The sequence below is a fragment of the Camponotus floridanus genome, unplaced genomic scaffold (genome assembly GCF_003227725.1).
Source record: "Camponotus floridanus strain SB8 unplaced genomic scaffold, Cflo_v7.5 scaffold67, whole genome shotgun sequence".
NCBI classification, from domain to species: domain Eukaryota; kingdom Metazoa; phylum Arthropoda; class Insecta; order Hymenoptera; family Formicidae; genus Camponotus; species Camponotus floridanus.
Window position 1 is genome coordinate 822,734 of NW_020229835.1, and position 21,389 is coordinate 844,122.

Consider the following 21,389-nt stretch of genomic DNA (forward strand, 5'->3'; position numbering starts at 1 on the left):
AAATTAATCTACTTTAAAAATAATATTAATTTATAAATTAAGTTAATTTATTTAATTAATTTAGTTAATGTATATTTTATATATTAGATGACTATCTTAATTTCTGCCAGAAATTGGTGATAAATTTAATTTCCATCGTTTACAATTAGATGATTCCAGCTGCAAATGTAGTGAAGATTAAACATCTGTCAATAAAATTGAGTGGGCAAGTTACAAAAGTTCTTTTTCGTAAAAGCAGAGATATAAAAAGTAATTAATAAATTACTTTTTAGATTTTTTTTCCGATTTCTTTCTTTTGCGATTGAAACTAGGGACTGAAAAGATAATCGTTTACAATGAAATTTATATAATTATATTTAAAAAAAAGAAAGAGAAAGGAATTTATCTCTCACATATAAGCTGTTATTATTCTATCGTGACACACGAAAGTCAAATTTGTAAAATGTATACACAAGCATTTATAATAAAATTATATAAGAATATTTATAACGAAATTATATAAGGGACGCGATCAATTTTTTTTATTCAATAACTAATATATTATTTGTTTCATATTTAAATTACTAATAACCAAACATCAAGTAATTTATATAATTATTAGTTGTAATTTTCCACTCAATAATATAATATATATACATGTTATATAACAGTTATATTGTCGAGTGAGAAATTATAACTAAGTTATATAACTGTTATTTGATGTTTGCTGAGACTCATTTTTATATATTTATATAATTATTATATAATTACTTTTATATATTTTATATATTTATATAATTATTATTTAATAATTATTACATATTTATATAATCTTGCTATGGTAGAAAAAAAATTATTTTCCAAGTTCAATGAAAAGTATTCCGAATGAATTTCCCAAGTACGGTGAAAATTATTCTGATTGAGATCTCTAATGCGTTCTTCGATTAATTATAAGTATTAAGCGTCAATAAATTTTTCCATGAAAAATTTTGAAATTAAATCTCGCTTAGAGCATCGATATGATTTAACAAGAAAGATAATGACAGTTGTCGATGACAGCAACAATTCTCATCGCGCTTTCCGATTGGTTGACGGCAGCCATGTTGTTTTCCATTATTTTCGAATTGGCCGTTTTTTTCTTCCCGCGGAGGCCAATCTTGCAGTCCCACATCTATGGACGTGACATCTCCGCCATTTCGATATTATTCGACGAGCGAGTTCCCTTCTCGGCGATCGGCGAACTAGTATATGGTGGACGCGCAATATTCCGGCATTGGAATATTCACTGCCGGTAATTTTTTTGATAATTTCGAGAGGAGAGAACAATTGACATTTTAGGACGTCGAGGTGACGTAAGTCATGGCCGAATATCTAGCGTCTATCTTCGGAACCGAGAAAGACAAGTAAGGGAATTATTTGAGCGAAGTTGCAAGTTGAATTTATGTGTGTGTGTGTGAGAGAGAGAGAGCAAATTTTGCCAACTGGTTCTTTTCTTTTTTCAGAGTAAACTGCTCCTTTTACTTTAAAATCGGCGCCTGTCGTCACGGTGACAGATGCTCGCGTATCCACAACAAGCCCACATTCAGCCAAGTGTGTAGATCCTTAAATAATTAGTGTATTTTATCTCACTATTAATTTAGTCCTAACCTGTATGCATACCTGTATGGCAGTTGTTGAATTCTTAATTAATTTTTTATTAATTTTTGTATATTTAATTTTTTTATATTTTATTTTATTTATATTATATTTATTTAATTCTTGTGTATTTTTGCATTTTATTTATATTAATTTTTTATTAATTTTTGTATATTTAATTCTTTCATATTTTATTTAATTTTTATTATATTTATTTAATTTGTGTGTATTTTTGTATTTTATTTATATTAATGTTTTATTAATTTTTTCATATTTTATTTTATTTATATTATATTTATTTAATTTGTGTGTATTTTTCTATTTTATTTATATTAATTTTTTGATAATTTTTTTATATTTAATTTTTTCATATTTTATCTAATTAATATCATATTTATTTAATTTTTGTATATTTTATTTTATTATATTTTAATTAATTTTTTTATACTTTTATTTCCATTTGTTTTCGCAACGAAATATAAATTGTATTCAATTGCGACTAATATTTTTAAAGATATCTCTTTAATATTAATATTTAAATATCTTTCTTTTTCAGACATGTTTGCTTCAAAATCTGTATGTAAATCCTCAAAACTCTGCCAAGAGCGCGGATGGCTCTCATTGTAAGTCAATTAGAATTTTATAACTCAATTTGATATCAATTTTCATGCAAAAAATATCTTTATATTTTGTTAAAGCCTCTTTAAATTGAATAACAAAGTTATCTCGTTTATCCTTTTACAGTGGTCGCAAATGTATCGGATGAAGAAATGCAAGAGCATTATGACAACTTTTTTGAAGACGTTTTTGTCGAATGTGAAGACAAGTATGGCGAGATTGAGGAGATGAATGTATGCGACAATCTTGGCGATCACTTAGTGGGCAATGTTTATATCAAGTTTCGCAGAGAGGAAGATGCGGAAAGGGCTGTAAACGACTTGAACAATCGCTGGTTTGGCGGCAGACCTGTCTATGCTGAACTATCACCGGTAACGGACTTCAGAGAAGCTTGCTGTCGTCAATACGAAATGGGGTAACACACATATATGAGCTTATTTATACAAACTTATATTTATCATTATATTTACTTATACAAACTTTTGTGACAAAAGATAAAATTGATCATCTCTCTCTCATTCTTTCAGCGAGTGCACGCGATCTGGATTTTGCAACTTTATGCATTTGAAGCCTATCTCGCGTGAGCTGCGTCGCTACTTATACAGTCGTAAAAAGAGCGGCAGGGGACGATCCAGGTCGCGATCGCGATCGCGCGGCCGAGATCGTAAGCGCAGATCGCGATCACGCGACAGACGATCGAGATCCAAGGATCGTCGGAAGCGAGACGACAAAGGTAGGGACGGTCGATCTGGAAGATACTAATTGTAGAGAATTATGTTTATACGAATATTCATTCCGAATATATTGATGTCCTGATTTAACAAAGAGATTGGACGTTAATGACGTTTGTCTTCTTGTGTGTGCCGGACAATATTTGTCTTATCAATATATTTATATATCTATATATATATATATACACACACACACAGACGCGTAATCTCGAATTAGTATTCTTCAGTGCTGTGTAATAAATTTCTGGTTAGTTATTTAAGCATTTCTGAATGATTAATAAATACAGTTTCCCTCTGTGCGATAATGACAGAAACAAATAAAATAGAAACATGGAAATATGTATACAGGGTGTCAGGGCAATCTCTTCCCAAAAAACAGTTCTTGTAGTTTACCTTGAGAGCTTTTCAAAACATTATAACTAAGTATTTTTTTCGAGTACTTTTCAAGTTATGAGGCTTGAAATAATTTCTTAATTGCATAAAACAATAAAATATCTAGTAATATAATTTCTTAATTACATAAAACCATAAAATATCTAGTAAAATATTCATTTTTCGATCTAATTGTTAATTGCAAATTATATATTTTTTCTTCGAAACAATTATGTTTTCTTTACACCAATTGATTCCTCTCATTATTTTGTACATAAAAGTACTAAGGCAAGATAATCGAAAAATGAATTTTACTAAACATTTTCTGGTTTATGTAAAATTAAGAGATTATTTCAAGCCTCGAAAAGTACTCAATGAAAAAATACTTTTTTGTAGTGTTTTGAAAAGCTCTCGAGGTAAGCTGCAAGAGGCTTTTTTTTGGGGAAGAGATTGCCCTGACACCCTGTATATTATATATATTTCATGTTTTGCTATATTTTCATATATAAATTATCGAACTTAAATATATAGTGAAAAAACAGTACATAGAGTTATATATTTATAATTTTAACGAAAATATATGTGTATATATATACATATATACACATGTATATTGAATATATTACGAGTGATCTTTGGCGAAAAGCATTGTTATAATCGCACACATCGTTACTGAATTTTCCTCCAGAGTAACAATTTAATTTCGCCCTTGTCGAGTAATTATTCGAATCTTTTATCTTAAACTCAAGCATATTTTGGAACAATTATTACATTTACTTTAGTTTTCTCATCAATGTCTACTAATTAAATATAGGCCGCATAATATATAATGTAATTCACTAAAATGTAGTTGCTTATATCGTACCAAGAAGAAAACAGAGGAGGTAGAATATTATATATATATATAATATGTATATATATAATATATAATGAAATGTCGAAAGGAACAAATAGAAAATGGTAGCTTATTAGTAAAATAGATTTGTATCAAATGCCAAATAATTTAAAAAACCAATTTTTTTCTCGTTTTTATAAAAAGACATTTGATTGTACAAGAGAATATTAACAGATTACTATTATAAGAATCATATATATATATATATTTATATAGCTGTAAAATAAAAGTTCCTTTTTTATAAAAAGAGAATCTATATACTCTCTCTCTCTCTCTCTCTCTCTCTCTTACATGATTTCAATAAATTATCCCAATTTCGTCTAATTAATATGTGCAGATTAGTATATACGTATTGAATCATAAGTATATGTCGCGTGTATAAAAAATTGTGATATGCGAATAATATTATGATCAATGAAAGATTCGCACGCGCCAAACAATCGTTATAATTCTATATTCGATATTAAATCTATATTCATAACTATATATATTGCTTCTTACTCGAAATTTCTCAAGTATCATCGAAATCAATTAGATCAATCGATGTGCGTGCATACATTACAATGTTTTCGCAAATATCACGGATATGCACTGACATATCTTTGTTTACATGTATCACTTCTGTTTTACATGTGTCATTTATATATATATATATATATATATATTTATTAAACATCGCGTTCTTAGTCGACAGTAAAAACAGTACGAAATTTTTATCTCGTTAGAAATTATCCGCGTGATATTTACGGGTTTATTTCTCTCTTTCTTTTTTTTTTTTCAACACACGCGTAATATCTTTCCACTTATCGTCTTTAATAACTTTTATCAACAAGTTTTAGCATTATACAGTGTAAAAGTCGTAAGTATTACTAAGACTGGTACAATTGAGTCCGACGGAAAAAGATGCATCTTCGTGGTTTATTCTCATCTGAATTTCTCCAAAATATACTGTATACAATATTTTAATTGTACTTATATATATTTATAGATATATACAGTCGAGTGTCTGTGTATATGTGTGTATGTGTATTAGGTGTTTTGCGAGCGCACTCGATTTCACTTGTTCGCAAGAGATTGAGCAGTGCGCGTCACAGTCTAGCGTTACCTTTTAGAAGGTGTATATATATATATATATTTTTCTTTTTTTCTTTCTTTCTTAAGTAATATAACTTAACTTTACTTGCCATTTCTCATTTTTTTTTTTACGATTATATATATATAAAAGGTGTTTCTAAAATAATGTCGGAAATTTTAAGGGCGTGTTCTAGGGGTTAAAATAAGAAAAAATTCATATAAACATGGGAAAAAATTGTCGAAACCACATAAAAATGAAGCTCATTATTAATTATTACGCTGTGCAAAATTTTAACGTTCTATGAAAAAGTCTCCAAGAGTTACAATACATTTTTCGATTTTTTCCCTCAACTTTAGGGGGTTATAACTCGGAGGAAAAGCATTTTTGGACTCATGTTTATATGAGCTTTTTTTCTTATTTTGATCCTTAGAATACGCCCTTAAAATCTCCGACATAGTTTTAGAAACACCCTGTATATATATATATAGTGCTCCAGATATTCTTGAAATAATTCGTATCTAAGCACGGAGGTATTAATTCCACATGAATCAATCTTTCCATTAATTCTCTTAAGGCAGATGCTTGGCTGCCTGTGTCATCTGCCATGATATCGCTTGCACAAATCGTGAAAATATTTACACTGTTTAGATTAATAATTAATGATTACGATATTTCAGTAATAATGTTCAGTAGCGAAGGGTACACGAGATCAATATTTAAGGGGGCTAATCGGCGTAGACAATGAACTGTTGATTGTCCACATCTGCAACTTCAACTTGGACGTATTGAGGCTGCTGAAGTTGAATTTGTTGTACTTGTCTCCCAATCGCGTTCCTTGACCTGGAATCATTCGATAATACTCGATTAGACGATGAGGTTTCTTTTTTTCTATTTTAAATAATTATTTTCTAATTTCTTTGAGTAGTTTCTCGAGATAAAAAGCTTCAAACGTCCTCGCATCTCGCGTGAAATCTCGACAACTTACTTGGCTTTCGCGTGAGTCAATATGTGTGACTTGAGGTTCGTCGATTGTGCGAACTTTTTACTGCATCCGTCGAAGGGACAGACGTACGGCCGGTCGCCGGTATGGATTCTCACGTGCGTGCGTAGATTGAAGTCGAGACTGAACCTCTTCCCGCATCCCTCGAACGTACACTGAAACGGTTTCTCGCCTGTGTGGACGAGTTGGTGCCGCTTGAGCTTGGAACTTTCGACGAACGCTTTGCCGCACTCGGCGCACACGTGCACCCGTGGCCCGTGCGTGTGCAGGTGTTTGCGCATCGCGCTGTTGTCTCGAAACATCTTGGTGCATCCCTTGTGCGGACAGGCGATCGTGCGTTCTACGCCGTCCATCACCTGCGGCTTGCGCACCTTCAGCTTGTGACCTGGTCGCGCGAACTCCGCCAGCTGTTTTGGATCCGAGAGATCTAATCCCGGCATCCCATCCGACACCGAGCTGTTTGAGTTGAATTTGGCGTTGGTCTTGCTTGTCATGTAATCTGTGTAATCCGGATCCGGCTCTGGGTTCGAACCTTCATCTGAAACATCCAGGTCAGGCATTAGTAAAGTGTTATTTTAATAGTAATACAGGTTTTAGTTTCAATTAAGGCTTGAACAGAAATTTAAATATTTATATAAATCTTTTAATTTTGATACGTTGACTCTTATTGCCTATTTTTTTTTCAATTTTTTGAAATTATTAGAACCTTATTAATTTTGTCTTTAAATTCTCTTGTTGCTATAGATTCTTTTTTTAGTTATATATATCAATATAGTTATATATATATTTTTTTGATATAAAGAAAAGAAAGCTGGAGAAAATCTTTGTAACGTTTGAAATTTATTTCTATTTTTTAAAAATTGAAATAGCTTTTTAAACATTTTTTAAGGGATAAAATAAGAATTCACATACTGAGTGTTCTTCATCTGAAACATCCTGGCCAGGTATTAATAAAGTGTTATTTTAATAGTAACACAGGTTTTAGTTTCAATTAAGGCTTGAACAGAAATTTAAATATTTATATAAATCTTTCAATTTTAACACGTTGATTCTTACTGCCTATTTTTTTCAATTTTTTGAAATTATTTTGTCTTTAAATTCTCTTGTTGCTAAATTCTTTTTTTAGTTATATATATCAATATAATTATATATATATTTTTGATATAAAAAAAGCTGGAGAAAATGTATCTTTGTAACGTTTGAAATTTATTTCTATTTTTTAAAAATTGAAATAGCAAACTTGACGAAATCGAAATCATGAAATATAGCTTTGGATACATTCTGACATCATCTCTTCATGTCTTTTATAGTGCAAACTTTTTAAATATTTTTTTAAGGGATAAAATAAAAATTCAGTGCTGAGCGTTTTAACGAACACCCGTTACACGTCTTCAACATCACTCAGCTTTCTCCCCGCGAAATTACAGGGGACAATAATTTACTCGAAGACTGTTTTATCCAAGAAACAGCACACTACTTGTCCAACGTAAAACAGGGGGATAAAAACTGAACAGAGATAGTATTAATTAATCATTTCAATCGTTCAAACTGTACCGATGTCATGAACGCGCTTCGAGCTTTTGGCGCACCCGGTATATACGCCGCGGTGCAGCATGGATCCCTCATGACGTCAGAAGCCGAAGCGTTGCTCCCACACTTCGCCCGGACTCGATTCCTATCCGTGCGCTTCGAACTGTCGAAATTTACGGCATATTTTTTTCCAATAAAATCGCAACCTCCTCTCCCTCTCTCTCTCTCTCTCCTTCCCGTCCAGAAAAAACGAGAGAAAAAAAAATCGAAACGTCAAAAACTCGTTGACAGCTCGCGTCGCTCGCGCCTCCGCGGACGGCTCCGCCATTATTCGGCGGCGGGCAGCTCGGCTCGCCGTAAAAGAGGCCATTTTCAAAATATGGCTGCCCCCGTAGCGAGAGTAATGGCGTTCGGACGAATCAAAACAAACAGGGCGACCTGTCAAAGCCGGTCGGACGCGCGGCCGGCGATCCAGGTCGGCGATTTTCCGCTCGACGCTTCCCGTCCCGAGCACGCGAGCGACGCGGTATCGATCGCGGTATCGTACCGGAAGTGCGTACCCGCCCGTGGATACAACGCGACAACCGGTAGAAGCGAGGAACGAGGAGAGAAAGAGAAAGAGAGAGAGAGAGACAAAGAGCGAAAGAGAGAGAGAGAGAGAGAGCGAAAGAGACCCTCGAGAATCGCGAAACAGAAGGACGGAGATCCCTTCGGAAAGGAACACCCGGTACGTGGCCGAATACTCACCGTCGTCCGTGCCGGACGCCCACATCGTTACCGAGAACTCGCCCTCGAGCGTCTTGATCTGCACCTGCTTCTGCTCCCACTTCCTAGCCTTGGTCTCCGTGGCCATCTCGCCGAAGATCGCGTGGTCAGACGCGCGGAAACGCGCCCCCCCGCTCTTGCGCGCCTTCTTCGTGGCCTTCCGCGACGGCCCGGGGCTCGACTCGACATAAATGTCGTTCTCCGGCACCGGGATCTGGTCGTAAACGCTGAGCGAGTCCCCGCCGACGATCTCCTCCTGGGTCTGGAGTATGATTTCCTCGCGCCCGGGCTCCGGCAGCGGCTGCAGCGCTATCATCGGCTGCCCGTCCTCGCCCTCGATCGTCGTCTCCACGGTCTCGCACGGTATCTCCACCGGGATCGCCTCTATCTCGACCTCCTGGATGTCCGGTTGTATCTCCACCTCGGTTATTATGTCGGAGGACGCCATATTAATCTCCGGCGGCGACGCCATATTACCGTGCAAAATGGCTGGCCTGGGCGACCCAGGGCGACCCGAGCGGGGACTCGGGCGTCCCGCGGGTCACGTGGGCCGGGGCCACGTGACCCCGGCCGCAGCCAATGGGAGCGCGCGTCCGCGGACGCGCGAGCCGCGTCGGGCGCTCGCGAGAGGGCGCGCGACGCGACGAGCGAGACGGCGATATTTGGCGGGTTATCTCTCGCTCGCTCTCTCTCTCTCTCTCTTTAAAGCGTCGTCTACAATGACAGGAGGATTAAGGCCCGTTCCAACAGTGGCATTTTCGCAAAATATACATAAGTGAAATATTGAAAATATATATACATTTATTTACAAAATTTATAAATTTTCAATATTTCACTTATGTATATTTTGTGAAAATGCAACTGCTTGTCAAAATCTAACCTAGCTTACCGAATTTTGTTTCAGTGGTTGACATCACTACTTAACTACTAGTTAACTGGCCACTATTGGAATGGGCCTAAGGGTGCTGTCGCATGGCAGTCGAAATTTCGGAAAAGTACTAGGATACTAGAACTAGGAATTAAATGGGATTGAATTTCTTTATTTTTATAAGAAGAATTTTATTGTTAATAAATAATTGTATGGTAGGAATTTATTAATGTACATATAATGTATCTGTTACAAGGCAAAATTCTCTGCTAAAAGTTAATCATTTTGATTAACAAAATTCAGAATATTTCAGTAAAAACGTAATAAATATTAAAAAATACATCTCTGTAGCTAACATCAAATTGCAATGTTCCACGCAATTTCTCATACTGAAAATACACCAAAAATATTTGTCAATATTGATTTTCAGCTACTTTTTGCTGGGATTGTACATATAAAACATCCTTAACTACAGTTTATCGAATTTTTGATATTTTTCAGATGAATCAAAATAGCACCGCGCAACGTTTTTTAAGAAACAATATCCGAAAGAATAATTATAATTTTGACATTTTTTAATATTTTATTTAAAAAAAATATAATCTTATATAAAAAAATTTTTATTTAAAAAAAATTATTTTATTTAAAAAACAATATAATAAAAAATAACATTAATATTTGTACTTTTGAATAAAAATTTATTTGTAGAAAAAAAATTGTTACATTTAAAAAAAAATTCTCAAACATATTTTTTAATCGCCTTTAGCCTTTCTTCTTTTTTTTTTTATAAAAAAAAGCGCGAATCTATTTAAGCTTGTTAGAAAAGGACATGATTTAACCTAACCTATAAATTATTCTATCCTTTTTCACCTGAAGGGTATCTTTCATTTCATTGGTGGATATACAATGGGAGAGCGATCTATCTATGTCTTTTTTACGTCTATGAACGCGACGGCAACGCCATCTTGGGAGTGCGACGAGATGTTGGGATCTGTCATTCGTGGTTTTTTTTCTTGTTTATTCAGAATATTTGTATAAGCATGGTTTGGGAATCACGATTACAATTATACACGATTCAATGTGACTAATTTGATTGGAAAGCCAGAAAAGATACAGTGACGTGAGGTGGCATCGAAAAATCCACTTGACAGAAGCATAAGTTAAGTTAAGAGACATCAGGGTTTGCTAACGAGATGGATTTATCCAAAGTATCGAACGAAAAAAAATTGCACCTTTGCAAATGGTATTTTCGTGGTATGTGTAATTTGTGTTGATATCACAATATCTACTCCAGCATTTGTCTTTTAAAAATATACTCAGTTTGGAATTAACATTATTTTAATTTTATTTTAATTTAATTTTATTTTTAATTTAATTTTAATTTAATTTTTAATTTAATTTTTCTCAAGTTTGCTTCACGTTTCTTCTTCCTTTCTCTCCAAAAAAAAGTACTAAAAATGTTATTAATTTAAGTAAATATTAGAAGAACAAGGTCCATTGTTCTCGCAGCTCATCAGGTGCTTTCTTTGTTACAGGTGGTTTTGCACTGCTGCCGTTTCTTTGGGCTGTGAACGCAATTTGGTTCTCAAAGGAGGCGTTTGTCGCATCGCCTTACGAGGAACAGAAGCAAATTAAGAAATGTTGGTGTCAGTTAATTTGAAAAATATATTATGAGATATGTTTTAGATTCTCCTTTTATAAAAACACACATTTGTATTTTTTTCAGATGTAATTTTCTCCGCCGTAGGAGCAACTATTTGGACAGCCGCTTTATTAGCTTGGATAATTACCTTTCAAACTCAAAGAGCTGTGTGGGGTGACTTTGCCGATGCTATCAGCTATATAATTCCCACTGGTATTCCTTGAATTCCTTTAATGTCGATACTTTGTTGGTATACAATAATTTATTGCAAACATGTATATTAAATAATCATTGTATATTAATCTTTTACGTAATTATTATAATTATAAATTCATGCAACATTTCATATTTTACAAGTAGAATTTTTTTTAACACATATATGAGATTATTAAGAAATATCGATCTCAATAAAGATCTTCTAGTAATTTCATCTAGTGGTAGCTATTATATTCCTTTAAAATGATTCACATTTATATTGCAACGGTGCAATTGCAACAAAATACTGTAAAAAAATATATTTATTTTTTGTACATTTTTAAATATCTTGTATGTTTCAATTTCATTTGTTTTTTGGGAATGCTGTACAACATTTTTGTACACTTTTAAGAGAATATGAGCGAGATTATAAGTACATAGATCCAGGATGTATGCGCGAAATCCATATTTAGGTAAAAATTTGCTTTAACAAGTTCTATTTAAAAGTCTACATTTGTATAACTCTTCGTCTCTGCCTGTGTAATTTTACTTCTCGATAAACTAATCTGGACAAAAACTGAAACATGATAAAATACAGTAAGATACTATTTACATAGTCCAAACTTTGATCTTTGTACAAGAAAAAAATAGACTCACCAATAGGGCTAGCAAGTCTGCGGTCATAAGCATATGAAACACATTGTTCCATTTAGCCCATCGAGATACTAAACCTGCTAATAGAGGACCAACCGCAGCACCAATGCTGCCAGTTCCGTCAATGATGGCTGTCACTGTAGCTAACGCCTTTGAGTTTTCTCCCAAGTTAGGATGAGTTCCTAATTCGGCTGACACAGCGGTCGTTATCAAGGCATAAGGACCATTCACTAGTATTCCAGCTATTAATAGTAATACTATGTTGACGCCTAGAGTGGTGTTTCCAACATAATTGTATAAAAATAACTGGAATATCACATTAAGAAAATTAGTCTCATGTTTACAATTATGTTCTGTATAGTGTTTAGTGAAATCAGAGCGCAACAAAAAGCTCAACAATAGTATTTAATAAAAATTTAGAAAATTTTACAAGCAATGATTAAGTAATCTGACCTTTTTAGCTTATATTATAGCACACATTAATATATTAATTAATATTTTGTGGCTTTTAAAGAAACATGGCAAAATTACTTAGACTTTTACAGGGGATTTTGCTCATTTCACTATTCACTCTGTCATTGTTCGCAAGTAAAATCATATTTACCGCAGGACATGCGAATCCAAACATCACAGTACATGTCACAGCACTCATGCCGCTGGAGTCTGAAAGAACACCAGCTGCTATGGCGCCTATTATACCGCCTATGTCGAACAGAGTGGACAAGTTTGCGCTCATGGTTGCACCGTAACTAGCTACAAAAGAATTGAAGAAAATTATGAGCTGAAATTACATTGTTAATGGAAGAATAATGTTTCCGTGATACCAACTTGAAGCCTCAATGTACAATGGTAACCAGTACAGGAATGTATAACTAACGAGCTTGGCGAAGAACAAGGATAAGGAATATTCGATGACACCGGGTATCTTCATGGCTCTCATGAAGCCAATCGCGTTATTGCGAGGTGCACAATAGATACGACGGTGTCCTGATAGCATCGGGCTGGTCTCGGATCGCTCAACGACTGAACTCTTTAAAAAAAATCATATAAATTATATATATATATATACACATAATTAATATAATTAATATTATATATATATACAGGGACCAAAAGTTTAGATACAGTCGAATATCTCGTATAGAATGCATTTTTAGAACAAAATGCTTTAGACAAAAGTTGTAAGGATTAAAAAGATGTATTTAACTGTAATATCCACTTGACATTGAGTGGCGTCGCCAAGCTTAGGGCAAAGTCAACTTGAATTTTTTTAATGGAACCCCCTATTTTTCATTGCATATTCTTGTAACTTACCTCGAGAGCTTTCCAAAACACTATAATAAATTATTTTTCCATGAAGTGATTTTCGAGTTATAAGGCTTGAAATCATTTCTTAATTTTACATAAAATATCGTAAAATATCTTGTAAAATATTCATTTTCCGATTATCTTACCTTAATACTTTTATGTGCAAAATAATGAGAGGAATCAATTGGTGTAAAGAAAACACATAGTTATTTCGAAGAAAAAATATGTAATTTGCATTAACAATTAAATATTTTTTCTTAAAAGTAACTATGTGTTTTCTTGATCTTGCCCTGACATTGGTGACGCCACTCAATGTCAAATAGATATTACAGTTAAATACATCTTTTTAATTCTTACAACTTTTGTCTAAAGTATTTTGTTCTAAAATACATTCTACACGAGATATTTGACTGTATCCAGACTTTTGGTCCGCTCTGTATATTAATGTATTGCTGCATGTGATACATATTTTTGCATAGCAAAAGTTTGCAAATAAAAAATAAATATGCCTAACATCATACATGCATTATTTGAAGGGTTTGTGAGAATATAGTACTAGCTATGAAAGAGTGGCATGCACTTACGTTGATAGGCAGTTGTTCACGGTAGACACAGCGATAGGTGAGACGCTAGTAATACACAGTAGATGATTATTTATTATGAGTGCAAACTATAATTATACGAAAAATAATTAAACTTAAACATCTTGCCTATTAAAAACTAGAGAAACTGAAAGAAAGACAGAAAGTAAAATCTCAGAAACATAGAAAACAGAAAAACATGCTTGTAATTCAATAAACATGCATTACTAGTGTTAATTAACGATTGTTATAATTTTTTTAATTTCTGCTAAACTTAAAAGCTGTTATACGCATGCTATTTACTGAATGAAAAGATAGGAATATATTGTCAACTAGCTACTTACATCCTCGTTGATATTATGAGTATCGGAAGCTATGTCAGTCTGATCATCGTCTGAACTGTTGTCGATCTTCCGATATCCGAGAGCAGCGGGCGGACTACATCCTATGTCGATAGGATTCGGTATTAAGAACAGGAAGACGAGGAATCCTATTATTCCCATTATTAGGCCAGGCACTATGAAACTCAGACTCCAGTCGGATTCAACGTACGTGGCCGCGATTAAACTGCCTAATATGTTTCCCAAAGATGTATGAGAGTTCCATATTCCGTAGATCAAGCCACGTTTGCTTTTTCCAAACCAATTCCCCACAACTGTTACCACACCAGGCCAACCAGAAGTTTGAAAGACTCCACCTATTGCCTGTAATCATGTGTAAAAAAAAGAAAATGAGAATAAGGAAGGAACCCACATGAAATAACTTAAAATCTTTAATTTAAATTACAATTATTATTAATGATAAGAAAAATCTGATAAATAAAATAAAATAAAATTTTTTAAAGGGATAATTAACTATAGAAAATAATTTAGATTTTATAGAATAAAAAAAATATTAAGAGTATTATTATATTAATATAAATATAAATTAAAATGAAATAATTAATTAATGTAATAATAATTAAAAATAGATTAGAGGAATTAAATATAAAAGTAAAAATTCTAAATCATTTTACGAAAAAGAAGGATAAAGGAGATAAACTTGTTATGTTGAAAAATAAAAAATATGTAAATTAATTGAAAATTTAAGGATTGAATATTATAGAAAAAATTATATGATAATTTTAAAAATTGAAATATTATATTAATTATTAAGAGGATAATAGAATAAATAATAAAATATAAAAATCAAAGAATATTTTTAAATGTAATTAAAAGGAGTATTTATCTTGTTTGATTAATTGATGAGTAAGTTAAAATAATTTTAAAATTTAAATTTATTAATATTTTAAATGTGGAAATATAAGAAGAGATTAAAATTAATAAATATAAAATAAATGGTTTGATTTCTATAAGTGGTAATATATATATATATATATATATATATATATATATATATATTGGGATAATTTTTTGAAATGATAGAAAAAGAAATAAGATTTCTCAGTTTAAAAATATTTAAATTGGGGCTATTCATAAATGGAAACAGGCACCAATATGTCTTATCAATCTGATACTCACCTGCACGAAAATAAAGTACCACAAATTGTGGATATTGTATGATTTAGCGATTCCAAACAAGTAGCACGATATGCCTGACGCGAGCATCCCAAAGGAGAGAAAGTATCGCAGATTCGTTCTCTCCGCTATAAATCCACTGTGTAGAGAAAAGAAAATCATCGTTACACAAAATGTTTCTGCAGTATGGTAAATGAATAAGCTAATTTTTTCCAAAGTATACTCCTGAACAAAATTAATGCATAATTCCTTTTCACTTTTTCTTTAAAATTTAAATATCAGCTTTTAAAGAAAAAGTGAAAAAAAAATTATGCGTTAATTTTGTCCAGGAGGATATTTACCTGAAAAACATAGCTACTGCGTAGGTGAACAGAAACGCTGAGTCCAACATACCAAGCAATGCTGGTGCATCCTCAGTATCTAAAAAAATAATATTGAATTTTTATGTCGCAGTCTAATATATAAGAACATAACTAATGGATATCGCTACATTATTTTGAGCTATTAATTATGATATATTAATTATGAATATTATAATTATTTTAATTTTAATTATGAATAATTATAATTATTTTAATTATGATATATTAATTATAATAATATTATATTAATATTTATTTTAACATTTATATCTGTCTTTACCAAATGGAGCCCAATCGCACCAAGTGTCACGGTTGCTGTCATTCACAGAAATATCCGGAGGTGGCGACAAATTACTGCAATTGTGAGTCAGGACACTCTTCACCACAGATATTGGCTTCCGAGTCATGTGGTAACAAGTGTACGCTAAGTAAGTAATCGCTAGTATCCCTCCTTGATGCCATGCCATCCGATTGATGCGACGATGCTCACAGCAACTGTTGAACATGTACTTCAAGGCTTGGAAGCCCCATGGCAAGTCTCTTGTGGGCCCATTCATATTTATTACTTCCTTCAATGATTTCTTTGGATTTTCAATCACTTGTCATGTGTTGAGTATTAATAATATTATGCTAAACAGCAAAGCCCTGCTTTCTGTATTTTACTCTTTAGTGCGTAAATATGTATCTTACACAATGTTGTGCTTAAAAAATGCTTCCATCTCTCTGTAATATATTCAACACATATAATGATGTTGGAAAATAATTAAAAAAATAATAATTAATTAAAAAATAAATAATTAAAAAATTGTATACTAATTATCTAAATTTGCAGATAACAGCCTGTAGACCTTCTCGTGCACAATTTCCTGGTAAATCATTCGTCATACTGCGTAGAGTATTACGTTGACGACGTTCCGTGTAATACTCATCATTGCGAGTGATACTCATGGATTGATAAGAGACGACAATAAATGATAAATAAACTCACAGCTGTCAATCGTAACCTGGAACAAAGAAAGGATTCAAGGTCCAGTGAGTGAGGTGAGTCTCGAGGAATGCATTACTCACCTGTGGAAGATTCCGAAGACGAAATCTCGATAAATGCAATCTCCTTCCTGCTCCTTTCTTTCTAATGGAATGTTTATGCTGCACAGGGCCATAAAAGTGACGTTTGCGATGTCAGCAATGTGCCAGCCCGTCAGCAACGCCTACACGCGCTCTCGCATAGGAAAAGTCGATTATAACCATCGATCCTGGGAGCAATTAAGCAGCAACACGTTTTATCCAACGTGCTAATTATTACGTAAATATCGGACGATTTTATTATTATTTAGATAAATTGATTGATTACACGTTACGTAAGTCGATTTATCTCGTGCTCCGTTCTAGGTTATCTGTTATAATAAAAAATATTTTAATTTTAATTATATAAATAATTATATAAATATAATAATTTAATTTAATTAATATTTTGTATTTATATATATATATGTATATGTGTGTGTGTGTGTGTGTGTGTGTGTATGTGTGTAAACATGTCCAACATTAATTTATATAATTTTATTAATGTTTTTAATATTTTTATTTTTATTATTTAGTATTTTATATTAATATTTTTATTAGTATTTTATTAATATATATTAATATTTTATAGTATTTTATTAAACATGTCCAACATTAATATATAATTTTATTAATATTTTTAATATTTTTATTTTTATTATTTAGTATTTTATATTAATATTTTATAGTATTTTATTAATATTTTATTAATATTACTAATATTATTTTATTAATATCTTATTAATAGTATTTTATTAATGTTATTAATATTTTATAGTATTTTATTAATATATTTAGAATATTGACAGTATATTTATATTGCTTTGATATATGTTGCAGAATAGCAAAGCGGAAGTTAAAATTTCAAGTGTCTTCTATCTTAGAATGCCATGAGTGATCTCAAGGTGTATCCTTATTTTACAAATAATCTTCCTTCGATAGCGAAACTTGCTACCCTACTTGTACCATCTCTAGTTGGAAACCTTAACACTGCTCAGAGATCTATCTGTGCCTTTTCCAAGCCCCCGAGAAGCAGAGATCGCGTATCAAGTGCTTCGAGTTGACGACGAGCCGCCAAGAAGCGGAGTCACGAAGAAGCTTGTGTTAAATAATAATATCCTGGAAGTGTAAGTGTACAGAATAATTCTGCATAATAATTTCTGTAATAATTTCTGTATAAATATTTCTGTATAATTGTATGTCGCTGTGCTAACATTTCTCATTTTGCAGATCATTCAGTGGGAAGGAAGCACGCAAGGTACGCGTGGGACTTGGAGCCTTCTTCGACAGTCTACTACTAGTCACGGAAACCATCCAACAATTTGGCCCGCCTGAACCAACGTACAGTCACTATCACGACTAATATATAATATAAATTTTTTTTTATCAATTATATCTCGTGGTTAATGTTGTGCAAGACACTCGGGCATTATGGAGCACACCCCTGCGCCTTATGGTCCCAGAGCTGTGTACGGATATGCCATGTACATAGGGGCGAACATGATTTTCCTTTTGTACGTGATATGGGCAATGGTGCCGGACGAAGTGCTGCACGATTACTTCGGCCTGACGTACTTGCCGTCAAAGTATTGGGCGGTCGCGATTCCCATATGGGCGTTGACCGCCCTCGCTACATTCGCGTTCCTGATTTATCCGGCTATCAATATGTCGATAACTCCGGATATCGATGACATACGCACCATCACGGATAAATTTGCTCTGCAGAGAACTGAGACTGCTCCAGGCGGAATACCGGCTGTCTCTGATATACCCATTACCGAAGTTTGCAGGGAATTGTACTTGAGGAATTAAATCGTAATTATACATATAAAATTTATTTTTATATGAAGGAATGTATATAGGATTTACTAGTTTAAATATTACTTGGAGGAATCTGTATATCTTAATTATTGTCGAGAATATTCTGTAATAGAATATCGAATAATGATCCACGTGCATTAGGGTCATTAAAAATTTTTTTTCAATTTTTAAATATTTTTCAATTTTTAATCATTCTTACGACATTCCAAAATTCGACCTATATTATTTTCAATCTACTACAATGTCAAAGTAGAGTCACATACTCAAATATATGCCAGATATCTTATATATTGTTTTGGATATTTATTATTAATAAATGTATGTATAACAACCAATTATGTGACACCAAAGGTTTATCAATATTTCTCTTCTTTCAGTTAGAGATTATGTAAGCACACATTATATCATAGATATTTTTGTCCCATACATTACATAATTTGATAACAACTGTTAGTACGGATTGAGAAATAAGAGTATCAACATATCCATTTGATTCTCTTTTTTAATCTATCATGAGAAAGTTCATTTTTGAGGAGAATCTGTGCGAGAGGAGTAACACTGATAAAAATGAGAGTGAGGACGATTCTCCTACATACGATTCTCTTATTAAAAATCGTTCCCTCCAGTTCACGGACCTGCGACAATCCATAAAAGATAAAATTACTAAAAGTGAAATATTTTACAGTTTTGAAATTGTTTCTGGGAGGAAATCTAAAGCATTTTATCAGAGGTTTGTACACCAAGACCAAACTAGAGCCACACAACTATAGTTATATTATATAATACTAATTTAATATAATTTAATAATTAGAAAATTTATATGAGAAGTAAATTTTTTTTAATATGAGATTTTAAATATAGAGCTTGTAGTAGAGTTTTTGATATTTTTTTAAATTGAAACTATTACATAATTGATCTTGGATTTTCTTAATAAAAAATATTTATAATTTAATTTATTTTTAAATTTAATTGAATAATAATATTAATAATTAAATTTAATTTATAAAAATATTTATTTTCCTGTAAAATAATATAAGACAGGAAATATATGTATAATGTATGTTTTAAATGTATATCAGACTTCTCTTGGGCATGGATAAGTACTCGCCTCTTTTTTATGCGTTAACATGGCATAAGGAAGAAGGAGTTTTTAGCAATGATAGCTATTTGCCTTTAGAGCTGGTAGAGAACTTTCCATCTAATACTCTTTTACATCTAGCAGCTAAGGGTTTAAAGCGCGACGAAGTCGTTTGTATCTTAAAGAAAGCCCTTGCCTTTGGAATAATTAATATATTTGCGCTACAAGGAGGTAATTTTCAAAATCTTTACTCATTCAACTTCTTCAATCCTCTCGTCAGCAAAAATTAAATTCCAAATTTGTGGAAAAATTCTTCCTATCTAAAATATACCTATAATTATCACACATTCTAATTTATATATATATCAGTAATTTTTACGACATGTTCTCTGATAAAATCGAGGATTGTTTGTGTAATCTCTCAAATGATTCGCGATAAGATGCGTCCTTGAAATTCAATGTCACAAGTGTTATATATAACGGGAAAAATACATTTGTTTGCGAATCGAATTACAGAGTTATTATCGGAAGACGGCGACTTCAAATATGCAGTGGATTTGGTTGCTTTCATAAGGGAACAATTTGGCGATACGTTTTGCATATGTGTGGCAGGCTATCCACAAATGCATCCGAAATCAGTCTCAAAGGAATTCGACTTGTATTATTTAAAGGCGAAAGTAATAATCGACACCGTAATAATTAATTATATATATATATATATATATATATATATATATATATATATATTGCAATCGTAATTTTGCGATATATATTTTGTAGAATAAAAAAAAAAATTAAAAATTTTAATTATAAAAATAATTAAAAATTAAAAAATTGCAGGTAGAGGCGGGCGCAGATTTTATCATAACGCAAATATGCTTCGAGTCTGAAATTTTTATCAACTTCGTGAAAGATTGTCGAAAGATTGGAATTCAAGTTCCAATCCTTCCCGGAATTTTCGCGCCAACGAGTTACAAGTATTTGGAGAAGATGGCAGATATTTGCAGGCTTGACGTCCCGATGGAAATTAAAAATGATTTGGCGCGAATAAAGGACGATGATCAAGCGACGAGAAAATTTATAATTGACTTGACCGTGCGAATAATTACGGATATAATTAAAAGCGGAACTACACGTGGCTTTCATCTATTTACATTGAACAGGTGAAAAATATCAATAACAATGCTCATTAAATCAAAAGATTATTTTTCTTATATTTTATAGTATTTTATTTTATTTTTATAGATTATCGTTAGTAGAGGAAATATGCAGCCGAATAAATTTCCCCAAATCGGAAAATGCTTAGGAAATTCGTCGATCAATTTATAATTCACAGGAATATTATATAAATATATTAATCAAATTAGAAAGATAATTATATATTCAAATCAATTTTCGTAGTAGATAAAATAAAAGCGATATAATTGCATTTTTTAAATTTGTTTATTTTTTTAAAATTTTATTAACTTATCATAATTTTTCATTTAACCCGGTTACAATTTTTTAAACTACATATATGATGTTTTTTAATCAATAGCATACGAATTTACTATATTAAGCGTCAAAGAGGAGTCGCACACGCAAGTGGGTGCAAAACAAATTTAAGATAAAAATATAATAACAATAATAAGATAAAAATATAATAAATAAATTTAAGATAAAAACATAAATGAATTAGAAACGTCACGTTACGTCACGGAT

The 21,389-nt window shown here is 32.3% G+C and overlaps 7 protein-coding genes across 9 annotated transcripts; 5 read left to right on the top strand and 2 right to left on the bottom strand.

The window, feature by feature from the left end:
- The first annotated feature begins 1,165 nt into the window (after positions 1 to 1,165).
- On the top strand, positions 1,166 to 3,461 carry LOC105256443 (splicing factor U2af 38 kDa subunit). The gene is made up of 5 exons (XM_011266339.3): positions 1,166 to 1,382; positions 1,482 to 1,569; positions 2,171 to 2,237; positions 2,359 to 2,647; positions 2,760 to 3,461. The coding sequence occupies exons 1-5, from the start codon at positions 1,339 to 1,341 to the stop codon at positions 2,992 to 2,994; spliced, it is 723 nt and encodes a 240-aa protein (XP_011264641.1). The 5' UTR covers positions 1,166 to 1,338; the 3' UTR covers positions 2,995 to 3,461.
- A 1,677-nt stretch (positions 3,462 to 5,138) lies between these two features.
- Positions 5,139 to 9,097, bottom strand: LOC105256444 (transcriptional repressor protein YY1). Its single transcript, XM_011266341.2, has 3 exons — positions 8,583 to 9,097; positions 6,291 to 6,843; positions 5,139 to 6,145 (listed from the first exon to the last, which is right to left on the bottom strand). Exons 1-3 carry the CDS (start codon positions 9,070 to 9,072, stop codon positions 6,031 to 6,033), a joined length of 1,158 nt encoding a protein of 385 aa, XP_011264643.1. The 5' UTR covers positions 9,073 to 9,097; the 3' UTR covers positions 5,139 to 6,030.
- A 1,328-nt stretch (positions 9,098 to 10,425) lies between these two features.
- On the top strand, positions 10,426 to 11,459 carry LOC105256445 (gamma-secretase subunit pen-2). The gene is made up of 3 exons (XM_011266342.3): positions 10,426 to 10,722; positions 11,004 to 11,108; positions 11,195 to 11,459. Exons 1-3 carry the CDS (start codon positions 10,662 to 10,664, stop codon positions 11,332 to 11,334), a joined length of 306 nt encoding a protein of 101 aa, XP_011264644.1. The 5' UTR covers positions 10,426 to 10,661; the 3' UTR covers positions 11,335 to 11,459.
- Positions 11,460 to 11,631: 172 nt separating this feature from the next.
- LOC105256446 (glucose-6-phosphate exchanger SLC37A2) lies at positions 11,632 to 16,729 on the bottom strand. 3 transcript variants are annotated; one of them, XM_011266343.3, is made up of 10 exons: positions 16,541 to 16,729; positions 16,008 to 16,450; positions 15,707 to 15,785; positions 15,369 to 15,504; positions 14,193 to 14,552; positions 13,852 to 13,896; positions 12,788 to 12,989; positions 12,564 to 12,712; positions 11,963 to 12,265; positions 11,632 to 11,882 (listed from the first exon to the last, which is right to left on the bottom strand). In XM_011266343.3, the coding sequence occupies exons 2-10, from the start codon at positions 16,282 to 16,284 to the stop codon at positions 11,814 to 11,816; spliced, it is 1,620 nt and encodes a 539-aa protein (XP_011264645.1). In that variant the 5' UTR covers positions 16,285 to 16,450; positions 16,541 to 16,729; the 3' UTR covers positions 11,632 to 11,813. The 3 variants fall into 3 exon arrangements, with proteins under 3 accessions (XP_011264645.1, XP_011264646.1, XP_011264647.1); XM_011266344.3 differs by having other exon boundaries at positions 16,576 to 16,724; XM_011266345.3 differs by lacking the exon at positions 13,852 to 13,896.
- A 152-nt stretch (positions 16,730 to 16,881) lies between these two features.
- On the top strand, positions 16,882 to 18,209 carry LOC105256448 (EKC/KEOPS complex subunit LAGE3). Its single transcript, XM_011266347.2, has 4 exons — positions 16,882 to 17,030; positions 17,630 to 17,696; positions 17,788 to 17,916; positions 18,020 to 18,209. Exons 2-4 carry the CDS (start codon positions 17,680 to 17,682, stop codon positions 18,150 to 18,152), a joined length of 279 nt encoding a protein of 92 aa, XP_011264649.1. The 5' UTR covers positions 16,882 to 17,030; positions 17,630 to 17,679; the 3' UTR covers positions 18,153 to 18,209.
- Positions 18,175 to 19,070, top strand: LOC112637036 (phosphatidylinositol N-acetylglucosaminyltransferase subunit P). Its single transcript, XM_025413469.1, has 2 exons — positions 18,175 to 18,604; positions 18,988 to 19,070. Exon 1 carries the CDS (start codon positions 18,221 to 18,223, stop codon positions 18,599 to 18,601), a length of 381 nt encoding a protein of 126 aa, XP_025269254.1. The 5' UTR covers positions 18,175 to 18,220; the 3' UTR covers positions 18,602 to 18,604; positions 18,988 to 19,070.
- An 18-nt stretch (positions 19,071 to 19,088) lies between these two features.
- LOC105256449 (methylenetetrahydrofolate reductase) lies at positions 19,089 to 21,108 on the top strand. The gene is made up of 5 exons (XM_025413468.1): positions 19,089 to 19,340; positions 19,690 to 19,919; positions 20,205 to 20,365; positions 20,529 to 20,851; positions 20,934 to 21,108. Exons 1-5 carry the CDS (start codon positions 19,123 to 19,125, stop codon positions 20,992 to 20,994), a joined length of 993 nt encoding a protein of 330 aa, XP_025269253.1. The 5' UTR covers positions 19,089 to 19,122; the 3' UTR covers positions 20,995 to 21,108.
- Positions 21,109 to 21,389: the final 281 nt, after the last annotated feature.

What these genes read in the sequence shown, in the direction of transcription:
- LOC105256444 (XM_011266341.2), bottom strand. Translation starts at nt 9,072, where the DNA reads ATGGCGTCGCCGCCGGAGATTAATATGGCGTCCTCCGACATAATAACC. An exon ending in GGCGTCCGGCACGGACGACG is followed by an intron (nt 6,844 to 8,582) that starts GTGAGTATTCGG and finishes TGGATGTTTCAG; the next exon opens with ATGAAGGTTCGAACCCAGAG. An exon ending in TTGACTCACGCGAAAGCCAA is followed by an intron (nt 6,146 to 6,290) that starts GTAAGTTGTCGA and finishes GAATGATTCCAG; the next exon opens with GTCAAGGAACGCGATTGGGA.
- LOC105256443 (XM_011266339.3), top strand. Translation starts at nt 1,339, where the DNA reads ATGGCCGAATATCTAGCGTCTATCTTCGGAACCGAGAAAGACAA. An exon ending in TTCGGAACCGAGAAAGACAA is followed by an intron (nt 1,383 to 1,481) that starts GTAAGGGAATTA and finishes TTCTTTTTTCAG; the next exon opens with AGTAAACTGCTCCTTTTACT. An exon ending in ACAAGCCCACATTCAGCCAA is followed by an intron (nt 1,570 to 2,170) that starts GTGTGTAGATCC and finishes TTTCTTTTTCAG; the next exon opens with ACATGTTTGCTTCAAAATCT.
- LOC105256448 (XM_011266347.2), top strand. An exon ending in AATAATAATATCCTGGAAGT is followed by an intron (nt 17,917 to 18,019) that starts GTAAGTGTACAG and finishes CTCATTTTGCAG; the next exon opens with ATCATTCAGTGGGAAGGAAG.
- LOC105256446 (XM_011266343.3), bottom strand. Translation starts at nt 16,284, where the DNA reads ATGAATGGGCCCACAAGAGACTTGCCATGGGGCTTCCAAGCCTTGAAG. An exon ending in GTGCGATTGGGCTCCATTTG is followed by an intron (nt 15,786 to 16,007) that starts GTAAAGACAGAT and finishes TTATTTTTTTAG; the next exon opens with ATACTGAGGATGCACCAGCA. An exon ending in GTGAACAACTGCCTATCAAC is followed by an intron (nt 12,990 to 13,851) that starts GTAAGTGCATGC and finishes TTTTTTTTAAAG; the next exon opens with AGTTCAGTCGTTGAGCGATC.
- LOC112637036 (XM_025413469.1), top strand. Translation starts at nt 18,221, where the DNA reads ATGGAGCACACCCCTGCGCCTTATGGTCCCAGAGCTGTGTACGGATAT.
- LOC105256449 (XM_025413468.1), top strand. Translation starts at nt 19,123, where the DNA reads ATGAGAAAGTTCATTTTTGAGGAGAATCTGTGCGAGAGGAGTAACACT. An exon ending in TCTAAAGCATTTTATCAGAG is followed by an intron (nt 19,341 to 19,689) that starts GTTTGTACACCA and finishes AATGTATATCAG; the next exon opens with ACTTCTCTTGGGCATGGATA. An exon ending in TATATTTGCGCTACAAGGAG is followed by an intron (nt 19,920 to 20,204) that starts GTAATTTTCAAA and finishes ATCGAATTACAG; the next exon opens with AGTTATTATCGGAAGACGGC.
- LOC105256445 (XM_011266342.3), top strand. Translation starts at nt 10,662, where the DNA reads ATGGATTTATCCAAAGTATCGAACGAAAAAAAATTGCACCTTTGCAAA. An exon ending in TTGCAAATGGTATTTTCGTG is followed by an intron (nt 10,723 to 11,003) that starts GTATGTGTAATT and finishes TCTTTGTTACAG; the next exon opens with GTGGTTTTGCACTGCTGCCG. An exon ending in ACAGAAGCAAATTAAGAAAT is followed by an intron (nt 11,109 to 11,194) that starts GTTGGTGTCAGT and finishes TATTTTTTTCAG; the next exon opens with ATGTAATTTTCTCCGCCGTA.